The 19,544-nt window shown below is 38.5% G+C and overlaps 4 protein-coding genes and 1 pseudogene across 4 annotated transcripts; 4 read left to right on the top strand and 1 right to left on the bottom strand.

The window, feature by feature from the left end:
- Window positions 1–974: 974 nt before the first annotated feature.
- Window positions 975–4,288, top strand: LOC104700709 (putative cyclic nucleotide-gated ion channel 15). The gene is made up of 6 exons (XM_010416256.3): window positions 975–1,610; window positions 1,739–2,258; window positions 2,328–2,540; window positions 2,718–3,010; window positions 3,082–3,430; window positions 3,519–4,288. Exons 1-6 carry the CDS (start codon window positions 1,582–1,584, stop codon window positions 4,149–4,151), a joined length of 2,037 nt encoding a protein of 678 aa, XP_010414558.2. The 5' UTR covers window positions 975–1,581; the 3' UTR covers window positions 4,152–4,288.
- A 7,394-nt stretch (window positions 4,289–11,682) lies between these two features.
- LOC147941030 (uncharacterized) lies at window positions 11,683–13,321 on the bottom strand. Its single transcript, XM_087458359.1, has 8 exons — window positions 13,238–13,321; window positions 12,897–13,140; window positions 12,719–12,801; window positions 12,529–12,611; window positions 12,315–12,425; window positions 12,152–12,209; window positions 11,957–12,041; window positions 11,683–11,759 (listed from the first exon to the last, which is right to left on the bottom strand). The coding sequence occupies exons 1-8, from the start codon at window positions 13,319–13,321 to the stop codon at window positions 11,683–11,685; spliced, it is 825 nt and encodes a 274-aa protein (XP_087314485.1).
- Window positions 13,322–13,543: 222 nt separating this feature from the next.
- On the top strand, window positions 13,544–14,017 carry LOC147941029 (putative cyclic nucleotide-gated ion channel 15 pseudogene; annotated as a pseudogene).
- A 436-nt stretch (window positions 14,018–14,453) lies between these two features.
- LOC147941028 (uncharacterized protein At4g02000-like) lies at window positions 14,454–14,921 on the top strand. Its single transcript, XM_087458358.1, has one exon. The coding sequence runs from the start codon at window positions 14,454–14,456 to the stop codon at window positions 14,919–14,921; it is 468 nt and encodes a 155-aa protein (XP_087314484.1).
- A 560-nt stretch (window positions 14,922–15,481) lies between these two features.
- Window positions 15,482–18,211, top strand: LOC147941027 (uncharacterized). The gene is made up of 4 exons (XM_087458356.1): window positions 15,482–15,944; window positions 16,537–16,898; window positions 17,021–17,203; window positions 17,327–18,211. Exons 1-4 carry the CDS (start codon window positions 15,482–15,484, stop codon window positions 18,209–18,211), a joined length of 1,893 nt encoding a protein of 630 aa, XP_087314482.1.
- The last annotated feature ends 1,333 nt before the right edge of the window (window positions 18,212–19,544 follow it).

Below are 19,544 nucleotides of genomic sequence, written 5' to 3'. Positions count from 1 at the left end.
GGTTTTTTTTTCTTTTCTTTTAAACTTGGAAGAAGTCAAGCACTGTGGTCCGTGCAACGACTGGTACAAACACATGGCTGGATTCCAGAAACGAGTCAACTCCTCGGATCTTACAAACCCACCATCTTAGTATTAATTCGAACACTAAGTTTACCACTATACATGTACTAATAGACAGACACTCAACTCAATACTTGGTCAATAAATATGTCTTTCATTAATATTTAATTTACAAATATTAAAGAAGATAACATGTTCCTTTTTATAGTAATTGATTTCCTTTTTTTGTCAACTAAAATGGTAAATTGTGAATTAGTATCACTAGGTTTAAGCACTAGTTGAGGAAATTATGTCATTATTAACCAGAAGATTACTTGAACTTGAACTGTTTAGGATTGTTAAATCAGTTTGAATATTTGTCACACACACACACAAAAAAAAAGAAAACAGTTGGAGTTTTTCTAAGTTGTGTTCAGTGTTCTTGTTGTGATCTTGTATATATGAGATTTTCAATAGAGAGTATACTCTATTGAGATATTATTCTTTCCCGTTCTCTTCACTATTTTTTTATTATGTTTTTGATTTGTGATCCATCATTATTCGTCTTCGTCTAATGCGATCCATTTGTTTGTGTTCGTAGCATACCAAGCTTCCGAAATAGGCTTCATCTTGATGCAAGTTACACAGCACACAATAATTGGTTCATAATTTAGTAGCTAGAAATATGTATTAAATATTTTTAGAATTACATGTTAAATAATTGGAGAAAACATTAAAAAGCAAGATATCTTTGTTTATTCTAAATTTTTTAACTCGAAAAAATCCAACTTGTGTTTTTGTCATCATGATTTTGGCTTTGTACGTACTTTATATAATTTTTATATGCAAAACAAGTATAAGTAACACAGTAGCTACGTTTAACAGTGTATTTTATATTTATAATCATGTGATCCGTACCAGAAAAGTTCCACTTTGTCCACACACTAGTTCACTATAGACCTTTCTTTTTTTTCCCTTTCTTTTTTTCTTTCTCCTCTCTTTCTCAAACACAAAGCTATTTTTTCTTTTAATCTGCATAAAGCATATATGAACGAACACCACATTTTCTCATTTCTGGTCCTACTCCTTATTCTTACAGCTTCTCTTGTTTGTGTTTGTTGTGTCGGTGCCTTAATATTCAACTTTCCTTTTTTGTATTCACATCAAACATTTCTCCTAAAAGTAGTCTTTTGCTTGTAGCTTAAGCGACTGAAGAAACTTTTCTTTCTGTAACCAGATTCATCTCATCTAGTTCATCTCTTATAAGTTATAATCACATTTATAAGTTTCTCTCTAGTTCCTAATCATTTCTTGGTATTATTATTCGGATTTTATCTTTTTCGTACAGTTGTCTACAAACACACGTGTCTAATCCAAATATGGGTTTAATTTTCTTCGTTTTTATCTGGGAATTTAATGTTCCCAAGTTGCCTTAAAATGGGTTCCTTCATTGATATAGTCACGGTTCATATTATCAATTCTTGTAAAGTTCTGTAATTTCTCGTGCCCTCTCACCTCTGATTTGACAAAGAAGGTAGCAAAATGGGTTATGGTAACACAAGATCTGTGAGGTTAGGACTTACTTGTCCTCTGTTTTAGTCTCTCTCTCTCTCTCTCTCTCTCTCTCTCTCTCTCTCTCTCTGTTTCTCTCTTCTTTTGCTAATCATCATTATTCATAAACCAAATTTTAATGTTATAGATTTCAAGAAGATCAAGAAGTGGTTCATGGAGGTGAATCTGGAGTTAAAGTCAAGTTCAAAATCAATGGAACTCAAATAAAGAATGTGAAGATGATGAGTAAAGGGAAGTCTTTGAAAGCCAAAGTACTCTCTAGAGTGTTTTCTGAGGATTTTGAGAGAGTGAAGACCAAAATACTCGATCCTCGCGGACAAACGATAAGAAAATGGAACAAGATTTTTCTCGTAGCATGTTTGGTTTCTCTATTCGTCGACCCTTTGTTTTTTTTCTTACCGGTCATGAGAAATGAAGCATGTATCACCATTGGGATCAGACTTGAAGTGGTTCTTACATTCATTAGATCTTTAGCTGATGCTTTTTACATCGCTCAGATTCTTATACGTTTTAGAACAGCTTATATCGCACCTCCTTCTCGTGTATTCGGTAGAGGAGAGCTTGTGATTGATTCAAGAAAGATTGCTTGGAGATATCTCCATAAAAGCTTTTGGATTCATCTCGTTGCTGCTTTACCTTTACCTCAGGTATATATATCTCTATATCCTCAAGCTTTAGTGATTCAGTTCTTGATTTGATTCTTGGTTCTTTTTCAGGTTTTGATTTGGATTGTAATCCCAAATTTAAGAGGCTCACCAATGACAAACACTAAAAACGTTCTTAGATTCATCATCATTTTCCAGTATGTTCCAAGGATGTTCTTAATATTCCCGCTATCTCGCCAGATCATTAAAGCCACCGGTGTTGTTACAGAGACCGCTTGGGCAGGAGCCGCCTACAACCTTATGTTATATATGCTAGCAAGCCATGTAAGTTACTCAACTCGTAGCTATTAGGTATACCTTATCTAGCTTAAGACTAATTGTACTGAGTTGGTTAGAGAGCAGTTTCTGAGGATTTTGAAGTTTTGGTTTAGATTTGAGAATCTCTCTTTGCTCTTTCTCTGTTTCATACAAAGACAAGACTAAATCATTCTTGTTTTCCAGGTTTTAGGAGCTTGTTGGTATTTGCTTGCAGTAGAGAGACAAGAGGCTTGTTGGAGACATGCTTGCAACATCGAGAAACCGATTTGTCAATACAGATTCTTCGAGTGCAGGAGACTGGAGGATCCACAAAGAAACACTTGGTTTGAGTGGAGCAATATAACAACAATATGTAAACCTGGAACTAAGTTTTACGAGTTTGGCATATTCGGAGATGCAGTAGCCTCAGGTGTTACTTCATCAAAGTTTATCAACAAGTACTTTTACTGTCTCTGGTGGGGCTTAAAGAACCTAAGGTGAAACTACAGTTTTGTGTTTTGCATATTTGGCTCCATTTGGTTATCCATAACATGTTTTTATTCTTTAGCTCTTTGGGACAAAACCTCGCCACAAGCACTTACGCTGGGGAAATCCTCTTCGCCATCATCATTGCAACACTCGGGCTTGTTCTGTTTGCATTGCTTATTGGAAATATGCAGACATATTTACAATCAACCACAATGAGGCTTGAAGAGTGGAGGATAAGAAGGACAGATACAGAACAGTGGATGCATCATAGACAACTCCCTCCAGAGCTAAGACTAGCCGTAAGAAAATACGATCAATACAAGTGGTTAGCCACACGAGGAGTCGATGAAGAAGCTTTGTTGATAAGTCTTCCTCTTGATCTCCGAAGAGATATCAAACGCCATCTCTGTTTTGATCTTGTTCGCCGTGTAAGCCTCTCTCTTTTGTGTGTGTTTTTTTTTATCAATTCTTGATTCCTACTTGATCAAATCTTGATCTGAGAGTTCTTGAAAACAGGTACCATTGTTTGATCAAATGGACGAAAGAATGCTTGACGCCATCTGCGAGAGACTAAAACCAGCATTATGTACGGAAGGAACGTTTCTTGTAAGAGAAGGCGACCCGGTTAACGAAATGCTTTTCATCATTAGAGGTCATCTTGATTCCTACACAACCAATGGAGGCAGAACAGGATTCTTTAACTCTTGTCTCATAGGACCAGGTGATTTCTGTGGCGAAGAGTTGCTTACATGGGCATTAGATCCTCGGCCCGTTGTGATCTTACCGTCTTCCACACGCACAGTTAAAGCCATTTGTGAAGTTGAAGCCTTTGCATTGAAAGCTGAAGATTTGCAGTTTGTGGCTTCACAGTTTAGAAGATTACATACTAAGCAATTGAGACATAAGTTTCGATTTTATTCGCATCAATGGAGGACTTGGGCGGCTTGTTTTATACAAGCTGCTTGGAGACGGCACAAGAAGAGGAAAGACAAGAGTGAGCTTAGGGCAAAAGAAGAGTTTCATTATAGGTTCGAGGCTGCGACGGCTAGGCTAGCCGTGAACGGCGGGAAGTTCACGCGTAGTGGTTCGGATTCTGGTATGATGTCTTCGATTCAAAAGCCAGTAGAACCAGATTTTTCTAGTGAATGAGATTAAGATATGAGTTTTAGCTGTTTTTGGTATGTAGATCTTTTACTGTTTTACATTATACAAGATAGAACATAAAAACAAAATTACATGTAATTTTGTTTATGTAATTGTATATATAAAAAAACTTTTGTTACGTAGAGATACTATTTTAGTTGTAGAATCACTATATTTTGTATTACTCTATAAACAACTATTTAATTTGCATCATCAAAGAGACATGAGTAACAACAAATTACATTACTGAGAACGGTCATACCCAATACCATACACATTCATAAAGAAATATGACAAAAATATTTGGTGCTCATGTCTCCTTAGATGAAACATGAACTCTGCAAAAATAAAAATGTTTGGTTCATCAAGGTTAGTATTGAACTTGTATGAGCTAGTCTTTTTCTACTATATAGTAAACACATGAAAATTTCCTGCTAACTTGTTTCGTTTGGGTTATCTGATGTGAAAAATAAATGAATGAATCGGCTGATGAGTTTAGAATGAACGTCAGATTCATTGACTTATCATTGGCTTAGTTTAGTGAGTGTGAGACTAAAGTTTAGTTCGTTGATTAATGTTTGTATTGTTGCTTGCTGGCCATATCGTGTGGAAGTATCCGGCTTGAGTCGTCGTCGTCATACCAAAAAGATGCTGTGATCAAATCAAATCTACTATCTTTAAAACTTGTATTTAACCGTTTGGCATTCCCAAGGCCGATCATGTAAAAAGTCTCAAAGCAAGGCCGATCATGTTAAAAAAAGGGCTTTGGGATAAAAATGCAAACAGCAAAATGAAATAGCAGGAATATGACAAACCATGCAAAGACAATACACAGTATTGTAGTCTACTAATGTTAAACATAAACTAGACATCCCATAAAGAGTTTTGTTTTAGTTATGCAACAAACATGGGACTAAGAAGCATATTAGCACCATAACAAAGAAGGGTCGTCAAAGATGAAAGTGTGAGAACTTATGATCTGAACAATGAAAATATTGATTTCTTTAAACTCTCTTTTGATTGATAGAAAATCTGTTTAAAAGTTTGTTCTAAACAATTTTCTAACCTCTCAAAACTCTCTTAAAGAAACTTTTTGCTCTCTCTAAGTTTTTAGCTCTCTTTCTTAAAGACTAAAACTTAATAGCTAGGTTAACTTTCTCTTGTTTGTGCTAAAGCTCAACCTTGCTTTAGCATCCCTATTTATAGATCTATGTATTAGCTATTTAATTAGTAAACTACCTAATCTAATCCTAATAGGAATAGGACAATTTCCTTTTTCTTTACGATTTAGGAAATTTCCCACTTTCTTCATGTTTACATTCCAATTGTAAACATGAACCTCTTCAATCTTTTAGAAGCTTCTCGTGCCTTCTAAATCTGCATGAGTCTTGATAATAGCCGTTATAGATCACTCGATACTCTGTTTTCGTATTAAAGACATGTCCTTCTGGAGTACTTCAAACCACCTCTTTGACATACCACCTCTTTGACATACACATGCAAATCTTGTACCGAAAAATGAAACCCTAGATCCATAATCTTATCAAGAATCCCAAAGTCATCTGGTTGAGAAAAATCTAGTTGTCTTTCTTTTGTAACCTTCCGAGAAAAAATATATGCATACCTTGCTTGAGCTGCTTTGGACACAAAAACATCAGACCTAAACTTCCCCTGTGCACGAACACTCTTAGTACTAATAGTTGCAGATTTAGACCGCTTGGCAATGGAAGAAGACCCTCGCTTCATCTTCCTCTTTTTAACCGTGTGACACTCAGTCTGCTCTTGCACCGAGACTTCATCAACCCTGAAATCCTCAGAATCCGAACCAACTCCTTTGCCCTAATCTCGAACCTCTTCTTCCACATTGTTAGATGCGATTTCATCATTACAAGCTGATTCCGATTTGTCTTCTGCGGAATCTTCAACTCCTACTGAATTGGTTTGAACATCACCCCCCGATTTATCAAGAGCTGATCGATCATCATCACTGCTTGATTCGTCGATCAGATGAGGTCGTTGAGAATCACCATCTTGATTCACCTTCGATCTCCTTCCTCCTCTTACCAAACCTTGTCGAGTCGCTCTCACCATCGCTGTTTTTTTTTTCAATCCGTCGATACAACCGAAGACAACACCTAACATACCTTTAACCTAAAAATTAAAATCCAACAAAACCGCAAATAACCCGGTTGAAAAATAACACACTTAATTAAACCATCTCAAACCCAGAATCTTCCTTACACTCTTTCTTGACCAGCATCAACTCAATATCACATTTCACACACCCCAATTGAATTCCTCAATGTTGCGAATCGATTAGAATCCAAAGCCTTTGTGAATATATCTGCTAGCTGATCTTCAGTATCAACATGATCAATCTGAACTTGCTTTCTCTCAACCAGTTCTCTGATAAAGTGATGTCTTACATCAATGTGTTTGGTTCTTGAGTGTTGAACTGGATTCTTAGAAATATCAATTGCACTTTTGCTATCACAATACACTTGTAAAACTCCTGAATCCATACCATAATCTGCTGACATCTGCTTCATCCATAACAATTGAGTACAACAACTTCCCATTGCTATATATTCTGATTCAGCTGTAGACATAGAAACTGAATTTTGTTTCTTGCTTAACCATGCAATGAGATTATTCCCTAGAAAGAAACATCCTCCACTAGTACTTTTTCGATCTGTCACACTCCCTGCATAATCAGCATCACAATATCCAACTAAACCTTGATTTGAGCCTTTAGAATACCAAATTCCAAAATCAACAGTCCCTTTTACATACTTAATGATCCGTTTGACTGCTTCTAGGTGTGATTGTTTGGATTCGATTGATATCTTGCACACATTCCAACACTGAAACTCAAATCAGGTCTACTAGCAGTGAGATACAACAAACTCCCAATCATTCCCCTGTACTGCTTGACATCCACTTCCTTTCCATCAATTTCTTTGACAATTTCAGAGATGTGCTCATAGGTATCTTGGCTTCTTTACACTTATCCATCTGAAATTTCTTCAGAAGCTGTCTTGCATAAGTACTTTGTGAAATGAAAATTCCTTGATCAGACTGAGTAATCTAAAAACCAAGAAAATATTTGAGTTCACTAACCATACTCATTTCGAATTCTTGTGTCATATGACTCACAAAACCATCTACCAGCTTCTTAGATGTACTACCAAAAATAATGTCATCAACATAAATTTGAACCATCAAGATATCAACATCTTGTTCCAAGACAAACAAGGTCTTGTCAATACTTCCTCTAGCATAGCCCTTTTCCATAAGAAAACTAGTTAGTCTTTCATACCAAGCTCTTGGAGCTTGCTTCAATCCATAAAGAGCCTTCTTTAATTTGTACACATAGTCAGGCTTAACTGAATCTTCAAAACCCTTGGGTTGCTCAACATATACTTCTTCTTGTAAGATCCCATTTAAAAACGCACTTTTGACATCCATCTGGTATACTTTGAAATTCAGGATACAAGCCATTCCCAAAAACAATCTAATCGATTCAAGTCTTGCTACCGGAGCAAATTTCTCTTCAAAGTCCACTCCTTCGATCTGTGTATAACCTTGTGCAACCAACCTTGCTTTATTTCAAATCACAACTCCACTCTCATCAATCTTGTTTTTGAAAATCCATTTAGTCCCAATGATATTCACATCTATTGGCCTACGAACCAGCTCCCAAACATCATTACGCTCAAACTGTTCTAGTTCTTCGTCCATGGCAATTATCCAGAAATCATCTTGAACAGCTTCTATGTGATTCTTGGGTTCAATCATTGACACAAAACACTCAAAGTAGACAGTTTCTAGTGCTGCATAATGACTAGTCATCTTTTTAAAATCAATATGCACTCCTCTAGTCCTCATTCCTTCATTTATGTTACCAATAATATCTGATGTAGAATGATTCTTGTGTACTTGTTTTGTTTCTTCAGATTTTGGAACATGATCAGAGGTGTCTAGTCCAATATCTTCTTCTTGTCCTTCAATAGTATTTACTTGTTCTGCATCACTGTCTGAATCATCATTATCTCTTAAAGCAATAGACCGATCATCAAACACCACATTCACTGATTCCATAGTAGTCCATGTGCGTTTGTTAAATTCCCTAAATGTTGTACTACTCTCAGCATAGCCAAGAAACATCTCTTCATCACTTCTGGAATCAAATTTCCCAAGATAATCCTTGTCATTCAAGATATAACATTTGCATCCAAAAACATGAAAGTAGCTCAAATTAGGAGTTTTGCCTTTCCATAACTCATATGGAGTTTTTGATGTATCTCTTCGAACATACACTCTGTTTACTATGTAGCAAGCAGTATTGAGCGCCTCAGCCCAAAATTTCTTAGGCACATTATTCCCATGAATCATTGCTCTAGCCATTTCTTGAAGAGTCCTGTTTTTCCTCTCCACTACACCATTCTGTTGAGGAGTTCTGGGAGCTGAGAATTGATGTGAAATCCGAAGCTGTTCACAAAATTCTCTCATTGATTCGTTTTGAAATTCTCCACCATGATCACTTCGTATTTTCTTGATTCCACTTTTCTCATTAAGCAATTGCAAAGCCAAGATCTTGAAACTATGCACTGTATCTGACTTCTCTCGAATGAAGCGAACCCAAGTGTATATAGAAAAATCATCTACCAACACAAACACATATTTCTTCCCAGCTAAGCTCTCAACTTGCATTGGACCCATTAAGTCCATGTGAACCAGATCTAAAACTGACTTTGACTGAACTTCAGGCACCTTCTTGTGCTGAATCTTGACATGTTTTCCTTGATTACAAGGTCCACAAACCATATTTTCTTCTCCTTTAAGCTTAGGTACTCCTCGAATGATCTCTTTATTAATAAGAGTAATTAAGTTCCTTACATTCATATGACCCAGTCGTTGGTGCCAGAGATCTAGCTTTCCTTGTGCACTAAAACATTTGAACGAATTTCTCTGCCACATGTAACAATTGTTCCCTAACCTTACACCATAGAGCTTGACACTGCCTGATTCATCAACCGCTTTGCAATCTATCTTTGTAAACATAACTGTCAAGCCTTCATCACACAACTGACTGATACTTATCAAAATCGCTCGCAGTCCTTGTACCAGGTAGACATTTACTAGTGGTGGAAGTTCTGTATCACGTGTTGTGCCTTTACCTTGAGTGTAACCATTACTTCCATCTCCAAAGGTTACTATGCCTCCTTTCAGTTTCTTAATATTCTGCAAATTACTCTTAGTTTCTGTCATATGCCTTGAACACCCACTATCAAAGAACCAAGGCTCAGAATCTTCCTGTTCCTCAGTAATCATAGCCATGTTGCACCTAAATCCTGATGATATTGCTTCTGTTTGATACAAGTCATTCTTCTTCATCCAAACCTGTCTCCTAAACCCATTCCAGAAAAATCTCCCTTGTCGCTCTAAACCATAGACTCTTTCCTAGATTTTAGAGCAATAACGTTTATAATGTCCAAATTTTCCACAAAAATAGCAGCCTGAAAACTTCTCAGATGCGGATGTTGATGCTTTCAAATCAGATTGGTGCATTCCAACAGTAACAAAGTTAGTTGTTGTTTTCTTGTTTCCTTGGTTCTCAATAAAACCCAACCCTCTATGAGTTTTCTCAGTTCTTCCATAGCTTAAAATCTTATCAAGTTGCTTTGTTCCTGCAAACATGTGAATTTTTCTGTACTGCTGATCAAGTTCAGATTGAAGTTCTGTGGTTTTCTTCTTCTCTTTAATTAAATTTTCCTCTAGCTTGTCTGCTTTTGCAGATAACACCAATTTTTCTTTCATTAAATCCACAGCTTCCTTAGCAATCTTCTTTTCGTCCACCAAATCATTCTGCAGTGATTTGATCACAGCTTCAAGATGAAGTTTTTCTTTGATTAAGTCTTGATTTTCCTTTCCTAAGGTAATGAGTGTTTCTCGGACTTCCTTGTAACTCTGAACAATATCAAGAACTTCCTCATCTTCCGATTCAGAATCAGTTACCTCTTCTCCATTCTCAAATTCTGTAATTCCCAACATCGCTACTAGATTTATGAGTTCTTCTTCACTACTGCTACCATCATCTGAATCATCTTCAATACTTATCATAGACTTCTCTTTCTTGTGTTTAAGGTTACTCACACATCCCTCCTGTGTATGTCTTGTACCTCTGCAAATAGTGCACTTTGCATCTCGAAGCTTAATCGTTGGACACTCATGAATGAAATGTCCAAACCCTTTGCATTCATGACACTGCATATCAGCCTTCTTATCTTCACTGATCTTTTTGAAAACTCCAGTCTTCTTTTGTGAATTACCTTGTTCTATTCTTCTTAAAGCACGATCAAATCTTCTTACTAATAAACTCACATCATCTTCTTCTCCTTGATCTGATGTGTCTCTGCTAACCGTTAAGGTTATACCTTTTGGTTTCTTAATTCCATTAAGCTCCATTTCGTGAGCTTGCAGCATTCCAACCACTTCACCATAACTAAGACTGTCTAGATCATGTGAAACAGTTAGTGCAGTCTTGTATCCCATGAACCTTAAAGGTAGACACCTTAGAAACTTCTTGACCAGCTTCTGATCCTTATAAGTCTTTCCAAGAGTTAATGCTTCCTGAGCTAGCGCACTTAACTTTGAACTAAAGTCTGATATTGATTTCTGTTCTTCCATCCTTAGATTTTCGAATCGTGAAGCCAACATGTCTTTTCTTGAGCTTTGCACTTTTGTGTTTCCTTCATACTGGATTTGCAAAATATCCCAAGCTTCCGTAGCAGTTTCACACCCCTGAATTAGATCGAACTGCTTCCTTCCTACACTGCAATGAATAGCACTCAATGCTCTTGAATTGTACTTGGATTTCTTCTGTTCTTCATCAGTCCAGTCGGCTTCGGGTTTGGGAATTCGCTTGCCTGACTCGTCCTTGATCGTCGGTCCCTCCAACTTTTTCAGAACAGTCTTCCAAGCAAGACGATCAATACCTCCTATGATAGATTTGATTCTTGATTTCCAAAACCCATAGTTTCCATCATCCAAGACAACTTTGTTATTGTTGATCAGATCTCCGTAGCTCTCCATCTTGTCCACAGAATCTCACCTGTAGTAATCCGAACAAGTGTTGCTCTGATACCAATTGAAAGTGTGAGAACTTATGATCTGAACAATGAAAATATTGATTTCTTTAAATTCTCTTTTGATTGATAGAAAATCTGTTTACAAGTTTGTTCTAAACAATTTTCAAACCTCTCAAAACTCTCTTAAAGAAACCTCTTGCTCTGTCTAAGTTTTTAGCTCTCTTTCTTAAAAACTAAAAATTAATAGCTAGGTTAACTTTCTCTTGTTTGTGCTAAAGCTCAAACTTGCTTTAGCATCCCTATATATAGATCTAGGTATTAGCTATTTAATTAGCAAACTACCTAATCTAATCCTAATAGGAATTGGACAATTTCCTTTTTCTTTACGATTTAGGAAATTTCCCACTTTCTTCATGTTTACATTCCAATTGTAAACATGAACCTCTTCAATCTTCTAGAAGCTTCTCGTTCCTTCTAATTCTGCATGAGTCTTGATAATAGCCGTCATAGATCACTCGATACTCTGTTTTCGTATTAAAGTCATGTCCTTCTGGAGTACTTCAAACACTTGTTAAAATGCTGCATCTTCAAAAGATGCAATGGTCTTAGGCCATCCAAGGGAGCTTCGAATCCATAAAACAAAAGAGAAACGATGTTTTGTGTTAGGACTTGTCAAGAGACAGAACTATTCATCAAGCAATCAGTTTAGTCGTGATTTACCTTCGCAAATCAACTGGAAATTCCCAGTGTGAAACGATGCCCTACTAATAGCCAATAACTCGAGTGCGAATCGAGGTCCACATTCCTTCCACTGAGAAAAAAGAAAAAAAGAGTTTAAAACCAAAATAGGAATGCTACATCTCCAGTTTTGTTGTTGCATGCAACACATGATAAGGTCAGCAAAAGATATGCAACCTTTGTCTTTGTGCGAGAACTTGAACTTTCTCCTGCAAGGGCTTCCTCAGAGCAGAAACTGAACAGGAGTGCATCAATGCAAATAAAGAGTTGTAATATATTATTATAGTCAGACAAAAAACCTCAAGAGATGATGAACAAGTAGCTAGGTGAGGCAAGTTACCGATGATGTCGGAAAAATACGTAATTTTTTTGCTTCTCCAACCATGCATTGCTTCTTGTTCGGGAAGGTCGACGGGAATGAGAGACCTTTGGGAAGAGTGACTGTATCATTCTGAAAAGAAAAAATAAACAAAATCAATAAATAATACATGAAATTAAGAGAAAGTTTTCTGTAACTATACTATGAATATCGAAAGATAGCATTAGTTTTTGACCTGGCTGTGCCAAAACTGGCCAAAGAGTCAAAACCTCTCACATGAAGATGAGGATAGCGTCGGCTCGGAGGCGCTACACGATTCTGTAAGACCAGTTTATGAATGGCAGATTTTGAGCAATTTACACATTTATAGTGTTGAACCAAATGTAATGTTATACAAAGAAAGACAAAGCAGCTTGCTTACATACCGGTATATAAGCCTGTTCGATGAGGTCATAAACCCTGAAAGCAGCGGATGCACCATTAAGCAAGTTTGTGATAATGAGTTCATCTGCAAACCAAACAAGCAAGCAAGCAAAGATTATGACACCACGCAACGCACGCCAGAGGTCTAAACTCGGAGAAGAAGAGTACAACACTACGGACCATGTTCATAACGGTTTGTATGAGCGACAATGAGAGATGTACAACCCCTGGTTTTGGCTAATTTCATGACATGAAGTAAATCGGATTTCATCCTCATGAATTTAGAATTAGGGAACACTGAGCGGATCTCCTGTGCAACCAGAGTTGCCCTCTGATCCTTAGCATAAGCAGTAATCAAGGTCTTGGGTTTGATTTCACCACTCATGATCCTATCAGTTTCCTCCCATTCAAATCCTGCCCAAAGCTTCAAACACACGCATACAAATCGAAGACAAAGACTTAATAAACAGATATCAAAAATCAATAAATAAAATAGATGATCAATCATACACTTAGCTTACCCCATCATCATCGAGACTAGTAATCTTCCGGCGGGTCTTCATCACAGGCTTATCCTCTGCCTTCGTTGTTTCCTTCATCTCCATTTTACGCGGCTAACAGAGTTGCGCGCAATTAGGGTTTTGCGCCTCGAATGTTTATATACATATTATTATGGGCCCGATATGGGCTGTTGTGAGTTGGTTAGTGAACCGTTTCTGAGGATTTTTTGAAGTTTTTGTTTAGATTTGAGAGTCTCACTTTAGGGAAGTCTCTCTGGTTTGGTGACTTGAATGAGAATTAACACTTTCATAGCTTTGTTCGATCATATGGACGAAAGAATGCTTGACGCGATCTGCGAGAGACTAAAACCGGCATTATGCACGGAAGGAACGTTTCTTGTAAGAGAAGGCGACCCGGTTAACGAAATGATTTTTATCATTAGAGGTCATCTTGATTCCTACACAACCAATGGAGGCAGAACAGGATTCTTTAACTCTTATCTCATAGGACCAGGTGATTTCTTCGGCGAAGAGTTGCTTACATGGGCATTAGATCCTCGGCCCGTTGTGATCTTACCGTCTTCCACACGCACAGTTAAAGCCATTTGTGAAGTTCAAGTCTTTGCATTGAAAGCTGAGGATTTGCAGTTTGTGGCTTCGCAGTTTAGAAGACTACATACTAAGCAATTGAGACATAAGTTTCGGTTTTATTCGCATCAATGGAGGACTTGGGCGGCTTGTTTTGTACAAGCTGCTTGGAGATGGCACAAGAAGAGGAAGGACAAGACTGAGCTTAGGTAAAAAGAAGAGTTTGCGACGGCGGGAAGTTCACGCCTAGTGGTTCGGATTCTGGTATGATGATGTCCTCGATATAAAAACCAGTAGAGCCAGATTTTTCTAGTGAATGAGATTGAGATATGAGTTTAGCTGTTTTAGTAGCTCTTTTACTTTATACAGGACGAAACATAAAAACAAAATGACATGTTATTATGAGATGGTTATAAGATATTGAATAAATACATTAATCAAGAATTTAAACAAATAAATAAATATATATAAAAGAAACTTTGGTTTCATTGTTTATGTACAAACATATAATATTTTACTATTTTAGTTGTAATATACTATAATTATAAAATCACTATAATTATAAAATCACTATAATTATAAAGGCACTGATCCATATGTTTCCTCGGATTGGGATTTGGAGGGTAAAGTGGTTGGTGCGGATCTTGGGATGGGAAAGTTTCAATTCGACTTCAATGTGGAATCGGACATCCTTGAAGTTCTCAAGATGGCACCCTTTCATTTCGACCATTGGATGGTTTCCATGGTTCGCCGGAGCCCGACAGTGGATCCTTCTTATTCATCGTCTCTGACTTTTTGGGTCCGCGTCATGGGTGTATCGTTCCAGTTCTGGGCTGTTCCAACCTTCCGAAGTATTGATGAGGATTTGGGGACTGTTCTGGATTTGGATATCGATGGAGGGAGAGTCCAGGTGGTGATAAATGGTCTTAAACCTCTTCGTTTTGAGACTGAAGTGGAGTTATTCAACAGTGAAGAGACCGTTGTTTCGCTAAGGTATGAAAGGTTGTATGGTTTTTGCAAGAAGTGCTTTAGTATATGCCATGACGAAGACCATTGTCCACCCTTGGAGGAGGCTGTCTCGGTTCCGCTAGTTCTGCCTAAGAATGAGGCTGATTGAAGGCACCAAAGTTACAATGGTGCGGTCAAGTCGGATAGGCAGAGAAGTGTTGGTATGGATGGTGGTGCTAAAGGGGGGGGGGGTACAGAGGTAAGTCCGGTAGTGAGAGGACACAGTTGGATGGGAAGCGTCCCCTTGAGCGGAAGTCTGCGATAGGCTCAAAGAGCCGGACTGATTTTCCAGCGGGAGAACCGATGACAAAGCATCACTGTTACCAAACCTATGTGCAGTACAATGATTATAGGAACCTTCGGGAGGCCGCACAGGAGGCTAGGACTCAGCTGGAGCAGACGGTGGTGGACGGGGTGCCAGCAGGTGAGCCTCTGGTGGGTGAACCCAAGCCAGTTAAAGTGGTGCGTAAGGCATTGTTTCAAGAGGACGTAGCGGTGGGTTCGGTGCAGTCACATGTGGTAGAGGATGTGGGGAATCCTGATCCTTTGTCAATTACAGGGGAAGCAGTTGCGGCTATTACCGCAGAGCAGGAGGAATTTGGAGCTGCTGTGTTTGTGGACCCTGGTTTCGGCGGAGACAACTCTGCCTCGGTTGTGTAGGAGGTCGCTATGGTTGGGGATATAGAGGCGACTACGGGGGTCGGCGCATCAGGTCCTACCTTGGAGGAGTTTAGAGAGAATCGGGTTGATGTGGGCTCTGCTGAGGAGGAGGGAACCGTTGTTCAGGTGAGCGATAGTACTGCTGGGGAGGTTCAAACTGGTGAGGACCTGGCCAATGAAGGGACCGATACAGTGATGGATACCGATCCACCACTGGTCGATGCAGCTGGATCTGTCTTGGTGGGGGAGAAGCTCCGTAAGGGGAAAGGCCTTATGGGATTGCAAGGTATGGATTTCAAGAAATTGAATGTTTATGTGCGTACTCCCCGCAAACGTCCTGCCCTTAAGGGTTCTGCTTCGACAGGGGACACTATAGCCCTAAAACCTCAGGATGTGGAGAAGGGTACTGCTGGTGGGGCTAAACCACCAATACCAAAGGCTGCGAGGGGCTGGGCAATAAAGCCACTATTAGGTATCTCCGAGACTTATGGGGGAAGCATCGGCCAGATTTCTTGTTTTTGTCAGAAACTAGACAATCTTATTTTTTTTGGAACCTTTTGTTGGTCATTTTGGTTCTTCAGCTTTAAAAACAGTTGAACTTATCGGTTGTAGTGGTGGTTTGACATTATTTTATAATAATAATAATAATAATAATAATGTTTTGGTTTTATTTGAATCCAATAGACTTATTGATGTGGAAGTTAATTATAAAGGGAAATTAATATATTTGTCTTTTGTTTATGGGGATCCGGTCCCAACGAACCGGGATTTGGTGTGGGAACGTTTAACCAGAATCAGATTGGCTAGGGACCTCCCTTGGTTTTTAATAGGTGATTTCAACGAAATAACAGGCAATCATGAGAAGCGAGGAGGCAAATTATGCCATGCTTCCTCGTTTGTGCCTTTTAACACAATGATTTGACATTGTGATGTATTGGAGTTTCCTTCTTTGGGTGACAGTTTGACGTGGCGAGGACGGCGTGATAAGAAACCAATACGATGTCGGTTAGACCGGGGTTTAGCAAATGAGCAGTGGCATGATTTGTTTATTGACTCCTTTACAGAGTATTTAACAATGATTGCATCGGACCACAAGCCGGTGTTAGTTGTGCTTGGGGACAATGTCCGTCGGGGTCGAAGCAGCTTTCGGTTTCATCGGAGGTGGCTGGATAAGGAGGGTTTCTTTGGATCCATTACTGAGGGGTGGAATGTGGGATCAAGTTTGCCAACTACCTCTTTAGTGGACAAAGTGGTCACTTGTCGTCGTGCTATCTCTCTATGGAGGAGCGCACAATTACCATACGGACGAAAGACAATTGAGGATTTGAAATCCAAACTAGCAGCAGCGCAGGAGAATGACACTACTTCGGTTGATGAGCTTGCAGAACTTACTTGGCACTTAAGGGAGGCATATCGGGATGAGGAGGTTTATTGGTATCAGAAGAGTAGAAGCAGGTGGATGATATTAGGAGATCACAATACCATTTATTTTCATGCTCAGACAAACAACGTCGGGTTCAGAATTGTATTGTTGGTCTTCATGATCAGCATGGTAGTTGGTCGACGGAGGACAGTGCGGTCCAAAACATTACAATTACTTATTTTCAAGACCTTTTTACTTCGTCGAATCCTTCATATTTTGAGGAGACTCTTAGTGAGATTGGTACCTCTATCAGTCAGGATACAAATGAGTCTTTAACTCAGGAGGTTATTGAGCAGAAGATTAAGCAGGTATTATTTATGATGCATCCGGATAAGGCCCCGGGCCCAGATGGTATGACGACGTTATTTTATCAGAAAGCATGGAGCATGGTTAAAGCAGATTTGGTGCTCTTGGTTAATTCTTTTCTTCAGGAGGCTATGTTTGATAGACGGTTAAATGAGACAAATATTTGCCTCATCTCGAAGGTGGATAAACCAACCAGGATGACAAAGCTACGGCCTATTAGTTTATGTAATGTAGGGTATAAAATTGTCTGCAAGGTCTTATGCCAACGACTCAGGTCTATTCTTTCGTCTCTTATCTCAGAAACACAATCGGCATTTGCGGCGGGTCGTTACATTTCATATAATATTTTGATTGCTCAGGAGATGTTCCATGGGCTTCGCACTAATCCTTCTTGCAAGGGGAAGTTCATGGCTATCAAGACGGGTATTAGTAAGGCTTATGACCGGGTGGAATGGTCTTTTCTCAAACATCTGCTTCGGAGGTTTGGCTTTTGTGAAAAATGGATATTTTGCATTATGTGGTGTATGACGTCTGTCCAATACAAGGTCCTGATTAATGGACACGCTTATGGGTCTAGTATACCTAGTCGGGGTCTGCGAGAGGGGTATCCTTTGTCACCATATCTCTTTATTCTCTATACAGAGGTGCTTATTGCCCATTTTTGGAAAGCAGAACAGAGGAAGCTGCCTACCGGCATTAAGGTCTTGACCGTTTGTCCAGCTATTTCTCACCTGTTATTTGCGGATGACAGTTTATTTTTCTGTCGGGCTACAAAGGAGCAGTGTGAAGTCGTATTAGGGATCCTTCAGAAGTATGAAAGGGTTTCGGGTCAGCAAATTAATTCCCAGAAATCTTCTGTCCAATTTGGTCATACGGTGGATAATGGTCTCAGAGAAGAATTAAAAGGGGTCTCGGGAATAACAACTTTGGTCGGGATGAGCTCCTATTTCGGTATTATGGAAAGTTTAGGCGGGTCCAAAACGAAATTTTTTTCGTTTGTTCAGGAATAGCTGCAAGCCCGAGCGAGTGGCTGGCCAGCAAGATTATTATCTAAAGGAGGCAAGGAGGTGATGATTAAGTTTGTAGCATATGCGGTTCCTACCTTTGTGATGTCGTGTTTTCGACTTCCAAAGACGGTCATTCAGAAATTAACCAGTGCAATTTCGAATTTTTGGTGGAGCTCGTGTGGGCAGTCAAGGGGTTTGCATTGGGTCGCATGGTATAAATTGTGCTGTAGCAAAGATGATGGGGGTTTGGGGTTTCGATGTTTGGATGATTTCAACACTGCTTTTACTTTAAGTTTTCTCCACATGGCATGCTATCTAAAGTATATATTTTCTATATTTACTTAAAAGTAATTATAAATTAATTTATAAATTAAACTTTATCTTTTTCTTAATATATGTGAAATTGACAAAACATTAGAGGGAGCATATGTTTATTTTCTATTTAGAAACTCATAAGTGGTCAAATGGTTTTGTATTGAATCAATGTATTTAAAAGGCTTTGCCATATAGTATAATAAAATTAATCGATATTAAAGTCTCATACTTCAAATAAGATCATATGTGCAATTTATACATAAAAGTATACTACCATATAGATCATATGGGCTAATTGTCAAGCTTGTTCCTCTGCCTCCTCCATGCGGAGCACCTCGAGAATTTATGTCCATATTATCAAAAAATTTATCATTTCTTGTTTTCCATATATACTACATGATCAAGAGGTAAGCTGAGGCATAAACTTCATTGGGTACTCTCCAAAACAAGTAGTTCATATTGGCATATAATGAAACCATCAGAAAAGATCCAGGGAGGAAAGGAACTTGGGATATGGACCAAACTTAACGAGCTGGTGGATATTCAAACAAAGCATGATTAATTTTTTCTTCTAGGTGTCCACAAATACCACATCTTGGATCACAACTTAACCCTCGTCTTTTTAAATTAGATGTGACTGACATAAAACCTGTCACAACCTGCCATATGAAATGTTTTATTGTTAGCGGATATTTTACCTTCCAAACAAAAACCTGTAAAAGTATAATATCAAGGCCACAAAAACGCGCCGAAGCAATTGCCGGATTCTCGAGTCGCACCACAAGGTAACACAACTTAACCATATATTTGCCCGACTTAGTGAAATGCCAGCGTAATACATCTGGTTTGGAGCAATCACCCAAAGGTAAGACAGAAATCAAAGATACATCCTCGGGTGTAAGGGAGCATTAACACGTTTTTGTTGTTAAGAAAAATTAGAAATATATATATATATAAAAAAAGAGAAAAAAGAACGAATCTAAAAGCTTTCTTTCTGTCTTTTTAACCAATCACGGAACTG

Source organism: Camelina sativa, chromosome 7 (genome assembly GCF_030686135.1).
Source record: "Camelina sativa cultivar CO46 ecotype springtype chromosome 7, ASM3068613v1".
NCBI lineage: Eukaryota > Viridiplantae > Streptophyta > Magnoliopsida > Brassicales > Brassicaceae > Camelina > Camelina sativa.
Note: the sequence above shows the minus strand (reverse complement) of the source record. Positions and strands in the feature narration are given on the sequence as shown.

What these genes read in the sequence shown, in the direction of transcription:
- LOC147941028 (XM_087458358.1), top strand. Translation starts at nt 14,454, where the DNA reads ATGGGAAAGTTTCAATTCGACTTCAATGTGGAATCGGACATCCTTGAA.
- LOC104700709 (XM_010416256.3), top strand. Translation starts at nt 1,582, where the DNA reads ATGGGTTATGGTAACACAAGATCTGTGAG. An exon ending in CTGCTTTACCTTTACCTCAG is followed by an intron (nt 2,259 to 2,327) that starts GTATATATATCT and finishes GTTCTTTTTCAG; the next exon opens with GTTTTGATTTGGATTGTAAT. An exon ending in GTTTTGATCTTGTTCGCCGT is followed by an intron (nt 3,431 to 3,518) that starts GTAAGCCTCTCT and finishes TCTTGAAAACAG; the next exon opens with GTACCATTGTTTGATCAAAT.
- LOC147941030 (XM_087458359.1), bottom strand. Translation starts at nt 13,321, where the DNA reads ATGGAGATGAAGGAAACAACGAAGGCAGAGGATAAGCCTGTGATGAAG. An exon ending in TCGAACAGGCTTATATACCG is followed by an intron (nt 12,612 to 12,718) that starts GTATGTAAGCAA and finishes CTGGTCTTACAG; the next exon opens with AATCGTGTAGCGCCTCCGAG. An exon ending in GTATTTTTCCGACATCATCG is followed by an intron (nt 12,210 to 12,314) that starts GTAACTTGCCTC and finishes ACTCCTGTTCAG; the next exon opens with TTTCTGCTCTGAGGAAGCCC.
- LOC147941027 (XM_087458356.1), top strand. Translation starts at nt 15,482, where the DNA reads ATGGTTGGGGATATAGAGGCGACTACGGGGGTCGGCGCATCAGGTCCT. An exon ending in GGCAATAAAGCCACTATTAG is followed by an intron (nt 15,945 to 16,536) that starts GTATCTCCGAGA and finishes ACTCCTTTACAG; the next exon opens with AGTATTTAACAATGATTGCA. An exon ending in AGGCATATCGGGATGAGGAG is followed by an intron (nt 16,899 to 17,020) that starts GTTTATTGGTAT and finishes CTTCATGATCAG; the next exon opens with CATGGTAGTTGGTCGACGGA.